Consider the following 11,715-nt stretch of genomic DNA (forward strand, 5'->3'; position numbering starts at 1 on the left):
AAAACCCACTATCATGGGCCCCCCTTTTTGTTTTTTTTTGTTTCGTGTCCCCCCCGCAGAAAATTTTTTTTTTTTTTTTTTTTTGGGCAAACGTTCATACACCGACAGTAATTCCAAGGCACCCTTAAGCAAAGAGACCACGTGACCACGGGGCGGTCGAACTACAAGCCATTTTGGGGACTGTGTCAGTTTCCACGGAGCACACGCACATACACACACACGGAGAGAGAGAGAGAGGGAGAGAGAGAGAGAGAGAGAGAGCTGCGTTTCAGCTCTAGAGGCGAAGCGGATATTTTGGAGGCAAAGTTATCGGTGCTGAAGTGGACGGCTGTCGGAACCGAAGCGGCGGGATTTGGATCCGTTGGATCGGGATACGCACGGCGCAGGAGGCAACGAGGAGTTTTGTTCCCCCCCCTCCGCCCCCCCTTCCTCTTCTCGCCTTGGCGCATCTGAAATGCGCTGCGCTCCGCCGTGCGCTCTCTGCCACTGACAGCGTCTGCAGCTCTGCTTCAAGATGGCGGCTCGGCTTCTATTCATTTTCTGCTGATCTGCCTCCCAACTTTCATTGTCTCCGCCACGTCGAGAGCCGCCGATCGCCAGCCGAGCCTGCAGGTTTGTCCCCTTCCGTCTCGTCTCTAGCTAGCAGCGGTGAAAGGTGACGATTAGGCGGTGTGCTTTTGTGTTTTTCTACCTTCTCTCTGTGTGTGTGTGTGTGTGTGTGTGTGTGTGTGTGTGTGTGTGTGTCTGTCTCTCTCCCTCCGCGCTGATCCGATCCAGCGGTGGATGTGGAGCTCTATCACCGACGTGGAGCTCAGTGGGTCTCATGCGCACTACTTTTCTTCCCCCCTCCGTCTTCCTGCAAAAACAGATCAGTTCTCTGTCATAAAAGCCAATTATTGCGGACTCTCGCTGGCGGACGCGTGGTACAGAGCTCGGTTAACTGGCTCTAAAGGCTGGTCTCGGTTAAGGTTTGCTTTGCGTCGTTTGGATTTATGTAAAGTGGGAGAGCCGAAGCGAACCAAGCTGGGTCGGCTGAGATGGCAGTGCCAGCAAGTGCTTCAAACGCTCCGTGTGGGCTCGGATTTCCACACAGGGGCTTCATTTTATAGAGGTGGGATGGTGGAAGGGTCCCGAACCGGGTCCCGTTCGACATTTGTGTGAATTCGACCCGGTTTCGGATTTTTGAACTTAACACGGATGGCTACCGGAAACGTGCCGTGGAGGTGAAGCGTTTCATTTGTGTCTTAATTATTTCATTAGCGGTGATCGATAGATGGTTGATTGTTGGAAAATAAGAAAGCGTGCGTGTTTTTCAACTGTTGTGTGGCGGTTTTGTTTGGATTGGATGGTTAAAGTTTGAGTAAATTAAAGCAAAAAAACGCAGAGCGAGACGTCGGGGTGGATTACAAAGAGGTGGCTGAGTCCTCCAAAGCAGTCAAAGCGTCTATTAAATTTACACGAACTGTAGCCAGAACAGGATGTTTGTTTTATGTTATTGACGTGCAATATTTTCAGCTTTCATCCAGCTTCATTGCATGTCCACGGTGTGTCTTATACAGTAGGCTATGCTGACAAGTCTCCTCTATCACGCGGAGGAAAAAATGACCAGTGTTCATTAAGAAAGCTTTAATGAGAAAGGGAGGGAAAAAAAAAACTAGAATATTTTTTTCATTGTTGGTTGTTTCAGGTTAACATCCTTGGTATACATCATGAAGTTTTGTTCAAATGAACTGAAGCTCCAATAAGTTGCCATTTAGTTTTATTTTTTGTATACTCCACTTTGTACATCCAGTCACAGCGGCGGACACAAGCTTTAGTTTTTCCTGCTGTTTTTGTTCATTTCATTGGGTTCCAATTATTATTTCAAAGTACTGTTGAGCTGTGACAGGCAACGGTGCCGTTTGAGGACAAACGAGCAGCATCTCTTTGGGTCAAATCTTTTGGAAATCTAGACTTGTGCGTATTTTTTTTTAAGACTTATTCTCCATAAACTGCTGCGTTGAGTAAATTAATTTGAGTCGGAACGGTGGATACAGTTGGGAGCTAATCTTCCTACTTATCCTCTGTGAGTGGAACCATTTATTCAGAAATAAACTTTATTTATTTATTTATTTTTTTGGGGGGGGGATCGACTCGAAGTCATGTCATAAACGGGAGCAAACAGCCCCGCTCCCACAGGACAGAGAAGGGAGAACAGTTGTCCAAACACCAGGCGATCGATTAATGGCGCAACAGGCTCCTCCTTGCATATATGCGGACATTATCCATCATTGTGCGGGTCTGTGGCATCCATTGGAGCCGAGATGCTGTCCAAACTTGCCCTGTCAGGGGTCTGGTGAGCCTCAGAAACGGTTTGAGAGAAGTCTGACGCGCAGCCTGGCATCCTGGTGCTGATGGTGGGCAAGACTGGCTCAGTCAAATCCAGTATTTTTTTATTTATGTATTATTTTATTATATTTATTTTATTTTATTTTTCAGAAAACTATGACCTCTGTTGACTTTGCATACACTTAGTGACAACTTTTATTTCTGGGGGGGAGGGGGGGAGAGCTAACTGAGGAGTTCATGTCGACATTTAGTTTACATTTGTGTTGTTTTGCCTCCAATCCAGCATAAAGTCTTAAAGTGTAAACAGTATAAAAACAGAGCTGGCTCCATGTATAAGCAAACTAAGCTGCTGGTTAGAGCTCAGGAGGGTATGTATGTCATAACTTGTTTACAGTTTGTAGTGGATCAAGAATGAGCCGACTTATAAATGCCCTGGATTATTTCAAAAAGCCTATTTAAAAAGAACTTAAAATGGCTGAATCTGAATTATAGTAATGCATATCTGCTTAAGATTTCATTTGTTATGGTTGTAGAGTCATTTATTTTTTGCTGTCACTTTAACTGGTTCTATTTTTGCTGTCTGTGCTGGGATCACACTTCATACTCTAAATATTTGCAAGTGAATAGAAACAAGTTTAATGTAATTTTCCTCTTTGTGCCTCTAAGTACGGCTGATTAAATTTGACACATCCATCCCAACACCAAGTCTGTATTGAAACATTGTGACTTTTTTTTTTTACCTCATCTCCACAATTTACAGCTTTTACCTAACAAACTACGTTATCCCAAGTATTTTTGTATGAAATAAAAGAAGCAAACTGACGCAAACAGTCAATTAAGGAGATTCACTGTTGGGTGCAGTTATATGCACAATGAGTAAACAAAAAACAAAAAAAAGGTGGTGCTGTGGTGGCTATGTTGCCCCCCAAATCAAATTCTTCTAAAGACTGAATTGGACCTTGGGTCGGCACTGCCGATGAGCTTTACCCACAAGTAACTTCTGTGAAGTTACTTGTTTATAAAACAAATATGCGCTGAAAGGTAATGGCCAGGCTGTGTGAGAGGCTGAGGCTGGTTCTGACGCAGAACAAATGCAGCCTGTGTTCCAGTTTGCGGGTTTAACTTCGGCGCAGCCTCTGCTGTCTGGCCATGTTGCTGCTGCTGCTGCTGCTGCACCGTGCTTATTATCGCACACACGCCATGAAGCTAAGCACTGCTGCTCGAAGCGAAGCCGTTCTCCGACTGGGACACCGTAGCCTATAGCTCTTTATAGCCCAAAAGCTTCGGGTTTATCCGGGGCTTCAATGCGCCCCCTCTCTCTCGTAGGAAACCCCGCAGCCCCGCCGAACCGATATGAGCTTCTCTTTTTTTCCCCCCCTCTACAAAATGGCAGCCGTGCTGTCGGCAGCCTGGCAGTCCAGCGGCGGAGGGGACGGAGAGAGACTCTCGGTCCCTCCTTCCTTCTCCTTCCCGCTCAGCTTCACCGGCAGCTCGCCGACTTTTTGTTTTGGTTCGACATCCTGCGTCGTTCTGGTCACTGGCGAGCCGCCACGCGAGCTCAAAGCAATGGGAGTTGCCATAGAAACGGTCAGGTTTCGCCCCCCTTTACCCTCGCACCCGTTCGCCGCCTGTGTGGCACACCTGACGCAACTAGCGGGAGCCTGGAATCATCGCTCCCCGGTTAACCCTCGCTCGGGCTGAGAATCCACATTTTCTCAGCAAAACTATATATATTTCTATATGTTAAGCGGCATTTAAGGCTTTGTTGCTGGATTGGTGCGATTTATTATCGGTGACAAACACTCACTAGGTGTAACTTCTTCTCCAGCTGTTTGACAATTTACAGCAAATTTTGACACAACAAATCGCATAAAAACACACACACACACACACACATCTAGATTTGGTAAAAGCTGACAGGTTGACGAGTCATTTTTTTTTTTTTTTTCAAAATTTTAATCACCTCGACATTTGGATCCTGCCTGCCCCGTTGTTTCGTTGTCATGCCTGCTTTAGATGACGGTCATATAAAGTGGCATCGATTTCCCCATGATCTGATTGATTTATGATATTTTACTGCCTCCTCGCTGACTGAATGCCATGTCACTTGCCCATCAATCTGCCACAGAAGGAAAAAAAAACCCTCTCCTTGGTTGGTTATTTTTTAATTAGCATAAAAGATGGTGTTGATTTAACACAGTCAAGCAAACATCTTTTCCCATGCAAATGGTGCTCTGGACCATCAAGACTTTGGAGGATGAATCACTCAATTAAAACATACTTTGGGGTTTTGGTTTGAATATCATAATGGAAAGGCTATACAGTGAAGTGACTCTTGAAAATATTTTTTTTAAAAGTCTTTCTAAAATTGTAGTTAACAATAATGGTCATTGTTCCTCAAATGGTCAACATTTCTACTCGAATAGCATTTGCAGCAGCCATCCTGACACACTCCCTCTTTTCTTTCCTTCCCATGCAGGATTTTTCTTTTTCTTTCTATCTTTTTTTTTGTTTTTGTTTTTTTGTTTTGTAAAGTTCTACCAACATGCATCGGACCACCAGGATAAAGATCACCGAGCTCAACCCTCACCTCATATGCGTCCTCTGTGGAGGATACTTCATAGACGCAACCACCATCATCGAATGCCTCCACTCTTGTAAGCACTGTTTGTCCCTCAGCCCAGATTTAGCACCCTCATTTTTTTTCTGACTGATATTTTCTCTGTTGCAGTCTGCAAAATGTGCATTGTGCGCTACCTGGAAACGAGCAAATATTGTCCCATCTGTGATGTACAAGTGCATAAAACAAAACCCCTGCTCAACATTAGGTGAGACAGAATTGTGTTGAAGTAGCTTTCCTTGACACGTTTTGCCCCTGGGTGTGTCTTTTTGCTATTAATCGCAGATGAAAAGTGCTATTATGTTTTGCAACTCTTCCTTTTTGACTTGCCCTTTGTGCGGATGAATCAGCCATTCATTGTCATATGTATAAAGGCTGTAATTTGTCTGCTCATTCAACGCATTCAACCTGCTGTGTCAGTAGTTTGTGTTTGAACATGACAGGAGTTTCTCCAATCTCTCTGCAGATCTGACAAAACTCTGCAGGACATTGTGTACAAACTGGTTCCAGGCCTCTTCAAAAGTAAGAATATTCGAATCTCTTCACTGTGCAAAACAAATCTACAGAAGTGGGAGCTTGTGAACGCTCTAGAGTAATGAGTCCTACAAATATCAACATTTAGGCAGTATTCATACTCCGGTGTAGATCACTTTTCGTAAGGCTGTGAAGTTTTTAAATGCCACATTTTGAGATTTCAAAGTCAAGAAGCGATTAGAAGCTGTTCCGATTTCAGTGCTGTGGTGAAATGAGAAATTATGGACACTGTTGGCTCTGATGTCTTGCAAAGTGCTATTGGTAAAGAAAACTCAACCAATACGTGTCCAACTTGTTTGAATTGTGATGTTTTTGCACTTTAAAAACAAAAAAAGAAAAAAAAAGATTTTTTTTAAACCCCTTCAGATTTGTTGCCATCTTTCCATAATGTTGACAAATGTTACAAAAGACCCAAATTATTTCCACAAGTCATCCCATTTTGCTGTGTTTAATGGTGAAATTGTTGCTTGTAACTCACCCTGGTAGCATTTCCTCTCTTTAAGAGTCTGTGAGAAGTACAGCTGTACTGACTTGTCTTCCTGAATTTGTGCAGATGAAATGAAAAGAAGGAGAGACTTTTATGCAGAGCATCCTGTAGATGGTGAGTCAAAGATCCAGCCTTTTTATATAAAGTGTGAATGGTCCTCCTTATTTTTCCTCTGTAACCTGTACATTTTCTTTGTCTATAAAAGCTTCCAATGGTTCACATGAGGATCGTGGAGAGGTGGCGGACGAGGATAAGAGAATTATCACAGATGACGAGATCATCAGCCTCTCCATCGAGTTCTTTGATCAGACCAGGTGAGCTTTTGTTCTGAAAGTACATGAAGACATAATTAAAGCTATTTAACATTTAGTTCATTTGCAGGTTATTATCTTTCTCTGTTAAATTGCTCCAAAATGTTACTTTTACGTTGGTAATTTATCATTTGTGGTGTCTGGAAAAAAAAAAAAAAAATCTGTTTGGATTTTATTATATTCGAGTATTTAACATATACTTGCATACATAGTGGTATTTGTTTAAAATGTAAAAGATTTGTAATTTACAAATATCACTTATTATAATACCTAGTGGATTTTGTCCAATGTGTCATTTGTAAAGAGTCCTTTTTGGTTACCATGGGAAATTACATAAAAATTAATGCAAAATCATGACTATTGCTTTTTTTTATTTTTATTTTTTACATTTTTGAAATCAAAAAAGAAAATCATACTTGCTGAGAATAAAATGGTAAAAACTCTGATTCTGAGAAGCATTGTATGTTGACTAGTTTAGCTTCAACAAGAATGTAATGGAAGTGTGTTTGTGTGTGTGTGTGTGTTTATTTTTAGACTTGTAGGAGGGGTGGAAGACAAGCAAACAAAAGATCAGGTATGCATCACTGATTTAACAACCTCTCTTCACAGAATATCCAAAATAATAATAATAATAATAATAATAATAATAATAATAATAAAAACACTACCTGTTAAAAAGAGCAGCCATGTTGTTCCTGCAATGCAAATATTTGCTGTTTTTAAGGTGGACCAACCAAATGGCTACCTTCTTATATATATTTTTTCCAATTCTTTTAGCACAAGATGCAAAATAACTCTTTATATATGGATATCTGCAGGTGGCTAACAAGAGGTACTTGCAGTGTCCAGCCGCCATGACAGTCATGCATCTGAGGAAGTTTTTGCGCAGCAAGATGGACATCCCAAACACATATCAGGTCTTTTATATTGTGTATTTTTCTTATTTAAGCTGATACTTTCATATAAATACAAATTGCAAAATCTTTATTTTTTTTGTTTTGTTTTTTTTGCATTAAATTTGTTTGCATTCATTTTGTGTGACCAGGTTGAAGTCATGTATGAAGACGAGCCTCTCAAAGATTACTACACATTAATGGATATAGCTTATATCTACACTTGGAGAAGGGTAAGTGGTGTCCTTGGACGTGTTGTCGACATGCTTATTAAAGTGTTAGTCCTAAAATATACAGGCAGTTATATCATATTGACAGTTAAATTTCTGTCCATTTTTAAGGAAATTTAGGCATAATCCAATCCAATGGAATATGCCCAATCCTGTTATTCTAACACATTTTTATAGATATAATTAACTGCAAACAAACAATTAACTATTCCCCCTTTTTATGGCCAAGGTTTTATCGGAGAAGATGTAAAGTATGAATCTGGTTGTGACATTATTTTAATTTATTAATATTTTGACTAGAAGCTATGGTGCTAATGATTAGGCTCACTCTGGAAAAAAAATGCTTTCCAACCCCCTGATGAAATTTAGAAATGCTTGGAAAAGTGTCCAGATTTCCCCCCCCCCCCATTAACTAAAATATATCAAATTGAAATGTCTGGGAAATAAAGGGTTTGTTGATGTTGATTTTGCTTTAGATACTATCTATTTTGGGTTTTACAACCTAAATTCTAACTTATTTGTCATTTTAGTTTTTGAGTTATTGCTTAAAATAAACTCAGCTGTCCCTTGATTTCAGCAGAACTCCTGAACTGCTGTTTAGATGCCATGTAAATCTTTTTTTTTCTATTTTGTGAAATGAGGATATCACTAATCACAAAGTAGTATTTATTCAATGAGAATCTTTTCTGGATTTTTAAATATCTGGATATTCAAGATGCTTGGAGAATAAAAAATAAAAAATAAAAATGTAACAATTGATAACAAAAACCAACTAGGCAATGTAATCAAATGCTCAACTTATGATAGGTGGGAAAATATGTAAAATAGAATCTGGAAAATAATTATTTTGAAGAAGAAAAAAAGTAGGGACCTTGCAGGCTAAATATGTGTATATTTTTGTACATGCAGCTGATGTTTATCCAATATTGGTTTTTTACTTGGAAAGCTTAAACTTGTAACATTTTTTAGAATGTAACTAAAGGGTTCCATAAATTAATAACATGTCATAGACTGTTTTGAAGTGTGTGTGTGTGTGCGCGTGTGTATATATATATATATATATATATATATATATATATATATATATATATATATATATATATATATATGTTTGATTTTATATCTGTATTTGAAGAAATACAAAAAATAAACGATGAGAGGGAGAAATCTGACTTATGCAAATAAAATTCTAAATATACCACAAATCGTGGTATATCGTGCCTATGTGACTTTATAGAAATTCAAAAATCCCTAAGGAGTCAGTATTTATATTTGATAAGAAATTAAGAATTTTGGGAAAAAGATTTAGATAATCTGCTGAAAGATCCATGTTTTGAACATGCAATTTTGATTAACACTTTTTGGTAAGTGCTTCCGAAGTTTTATTTAAAATAAAATAAACAACTAAAAGAAAAATAACCATGTTTTTTTATGTAAACGATGCACTCCTGGTAATTTATTTTTAGGTTTCATTTTCTCCTCAACTCCCTGCACAGAACGGACCCTTACCTCTGAAGTACCGGGTCCGACCCAACTGTAAGAAAATGAAGGTGAGCCACCCCCAGCAGGAGGGTCAGAACAATGCCAGCAGGTCCGGTCCGGAGAGCGACTCTGCCAGCGACAAAGCAGGGAGTCCCGTCGGGGCTCCCTCCACCTCCTCGTCCCTGCCAAGCCCCGGAACCCCCGCGCAGTCCCCGCACCCTCAGCTCCCTCACGGCCCGGGCAACAATAGCAGCAGCACCGTGAACGGAAGTTCAGCTGCTGTCTCAGCCGCGGCAGGAGCTCAGAACCCGAGCCGGTCCTTCAGCCAGTTCAGCGGCGGCAGCGGGGGCGGCAGCGGCGGCAAGCCGCGGAAGGTGTCCTTGAACGGCTCGGCGACTTCGTCCGGATGACGCGGGGCTCCGGAGCCGACCTGCCAACGCCAGACTCCCGCTCAGCTCCTACATTTTCCATGCCAACGTAGTCCCACTGTGTAGACAATGTTCTCTCTCTTTCTGTCTCCATTCGTCGTTCTAAATATTATGGCATCATTTGTAAGTTTAAACGTAGTGGAATCAGAGACATTTCAAGATAAAAAAAAGGATGAGATGGGAAATTTAGAATGGAAGGAAAATGTTGGAAGGGGAGGAGGGAAAGAAGAAGAAAGTTGGATAACATGTCTCTCCCCTTTAAAAGCTACATCTTTATTTTACAGGAGTGACTGAAGGTGACACTTAGATTTTGTTTTATGTCTCTTCAAATTAAAGGTGTTTCTCATGATTAATTCATGTGTGTTGGGATACTTTGAAGCACAGTTTAATGCGCATGCTCATTGTGACTTTTCTGTTCAGGAAGAGGCTTCAGGGTTCGGGCATGTCCGTCCCTTTTCTAGAGTTTTTGGACATCAGGAGTTTCTGAAGCGGGAAGCATCAATGGGAGAAAAATAAAAGCATTTCTGCCTTTTACTGGAAAACAAAAGAAAAGACACCCTTCCTTGTAGCTGGACTCTTCATCCTTCACATCTTTTAAAGGTTTCCGCGTGTAAATAGAGACAAAGTGCATATTTAATCAGCCATGGTGTTATTCTCTAACTGCCCTTTGTTCTAAAGGAAGGACTTGGCTTCATTTCATGACAGATGTTTTCATGTCTCTGTTTTCTGTATTTGTATCGCTCAATTGTATGAACAACTTACCGTATTGTTACTGTTGCACAGTATAAAACATCTAAATAAAAACATTTTACACTTATGCAGAAAACGCACGCCTTTATTCTGTTTTTCTCCTTAGACATGCATTTGCACGGCAGACAAAAATAAATAAATAAATACATAAAATAATACAATAGAATCGAAATACGAAAATGATTAATACAGGTACGCAGCAGGTTCGGTTCTTTCAAACCGAACCTGCGGTTCCAATACGTCACCGCGGAACGTATTGGGTTTTATTTTTGGCTTATGAAGTAGCTCCTCACTCTCTGGAGGAGTTAAAAGTGAACAAGCTTTTAGCTCGACTTTTCAAATGAAATAATCATGTTTATTAATGCAAAAGAAACAATACACATGTAAACAGTGACGTATAAAAATGTTGAGTAATTGTACTCAAATTTGCATAAACATTAGCTCATATGTTGCAGAGATCTTTGGCTTCCCGCCTCTGAAGTCTTTCTGTCATGATTCTCGCCCGTCTGCCTGCTCTTGTTTTCCTCCACAGCTCTCACCTCCCCAATCATGCCCATGATATCGCGCTGCAGTGCAATCAGGTTCAGCTGTTCACCAGCAGTTATATTCAGCACTCAGGCAGGCAGACGGTGCCAGATTTTTGTAGGCCTTTGGTGTGAGGTTATTTTTTATTTTATTTTATTTTATTTATATAGCACATTTTCAGCAACAGGGGAATACAAAGTGTTTTACAGGAATTAAACGTAAATACAAACAAAATAACAAACCAAAGTTAAGAAGAAAAATAATCTACTGTTGATCTAAAGTATAAACTAGGTGCTTCTGTTCAGGGTTGCTCAGTATCCTCTGGTCTAATTGCATTTCTGGGTTGGAAGAACAGGAGTCTAAAAAGTAGTCTAATAATGTTGATCCAAAGTATATAAACTAGATACTCTTATTCAGGGTTGCTAGATAAGTTTAAGTAAGTATCCTCTGGTCTAATTCCTTTTCTGTGTTGGAAGAATAAGAATCTAAAACATATATTGCTAAGGAGGTTTTTCTGGATCCTAAGTTTGTTCTGGGTTGCTAAATTAGTATCTTGGATACTTATTCTCTCTTACTTATTTTTTTCTTATTCTGGGTTGCTGGAAAAGTATAAGTAAGTATTCTCTGGGCTTTCTAAGTGTGCTGTAAATTTGTAAAAAATAATGAGTACTCCACAGTTTATAAGTAATAATAAATAAACTAAGTCTTCCTGTCCTGGAAGATTTTATTTATTTATTGATTGATTGATTGATTGATTGATTGATTGATTGATTGATTGATTCTAAGTTCATTTCATTATTATTTTTGGGTTGCAATAATAGGAGTCTCTCTGCTTAATAATCTAAAAATTAATCCAAGAAGTAGAAAATTGGTCTAAATAGTGAGTACTCTACAGTTTCTAATAAAATAAAATAAAATAAAAAAGCTAAAGCGTGACTAATCTAATTCTTTTTCTGGGTTAAAAGTGAGTACTCCACAGTTTCTAAATAATAACTGTTAAGTAGGATGAAAAGACAACATTAGGTAGGATAAGGCACATATAGCAAGGCAAAAACATGCTGGCAAACACGTTGAGGTCAGGGACTGTGACCAGCTTGCAGTCTGTTACAGCCTGTTCTTCCAAATAA

The 11,715-nt window shown here is 39.8% G+C and overlaps 1 protein-coding gene across 2 annotated transcripts; it reads left to right on the forward strand.

The window, feature by feature from the left end:
• The first annotated feature begins 125 nt into the window (after window positions 1–125).
• Window positions 126–10,131, forward strand: bmi1a (bmi1 polycomb ring finger oncogene 1a). Of its 2 annotated transcripts, none has more exons than XM_015034721.1 (10): window positions 126–612; window positions 4,864–4,985; window positions 5,060–5,156; window positions 5,415–5,470; window positions 6,036–6,083; window positions 6,175–6,283; window positions 6,815–6,854; window positions 7,099–7,197; window positions 7,326–7,406; window positions 8,900–10,131. In XM_015034721.1, the coding sequence occupies exons 2-10, from the start codon at window positions 4,874–4,876 to the stop codon at window positions 9,293–9,295; spliced, it is 1,038 nt and encodes a 345-aa protein (XP_014890207.1). In that variant the 5' UTR covers window positions 126–612; window positions 4,864–4,873; the 3' UTR covers window positions 9,296–10,131. The 2 variants fall into 2 exon arrangements, with proteins under 2 accessions (XP_014890207.1, XP_014890206.1); XM_015034720.1 differs by having other exon boundaries at window positions 127–612; window positions 4,808–4,985.
• The last annotated feature ends 1,584 nt before the right edge of the window (window positions 10,132–11,715 follow it).

This window comes from Poecilia latipinna, unplaced genomic scaffold (assembly GCF_001443285.1).
Source record: "Poecilia latipinna isolate Pla-1442-1.1 unplaced genomic scaffold, P_latipinna-1.0 Scaffold309, whole genome shotgun sequence".
In the NCBI taxonomy this organism is placed as follows: Eukaryota; Metazoa; Chordata; class Actinopteri; order Cyprinodontiformes; family Poeciliidae; genus Poecilia; species Poecilia latipinna.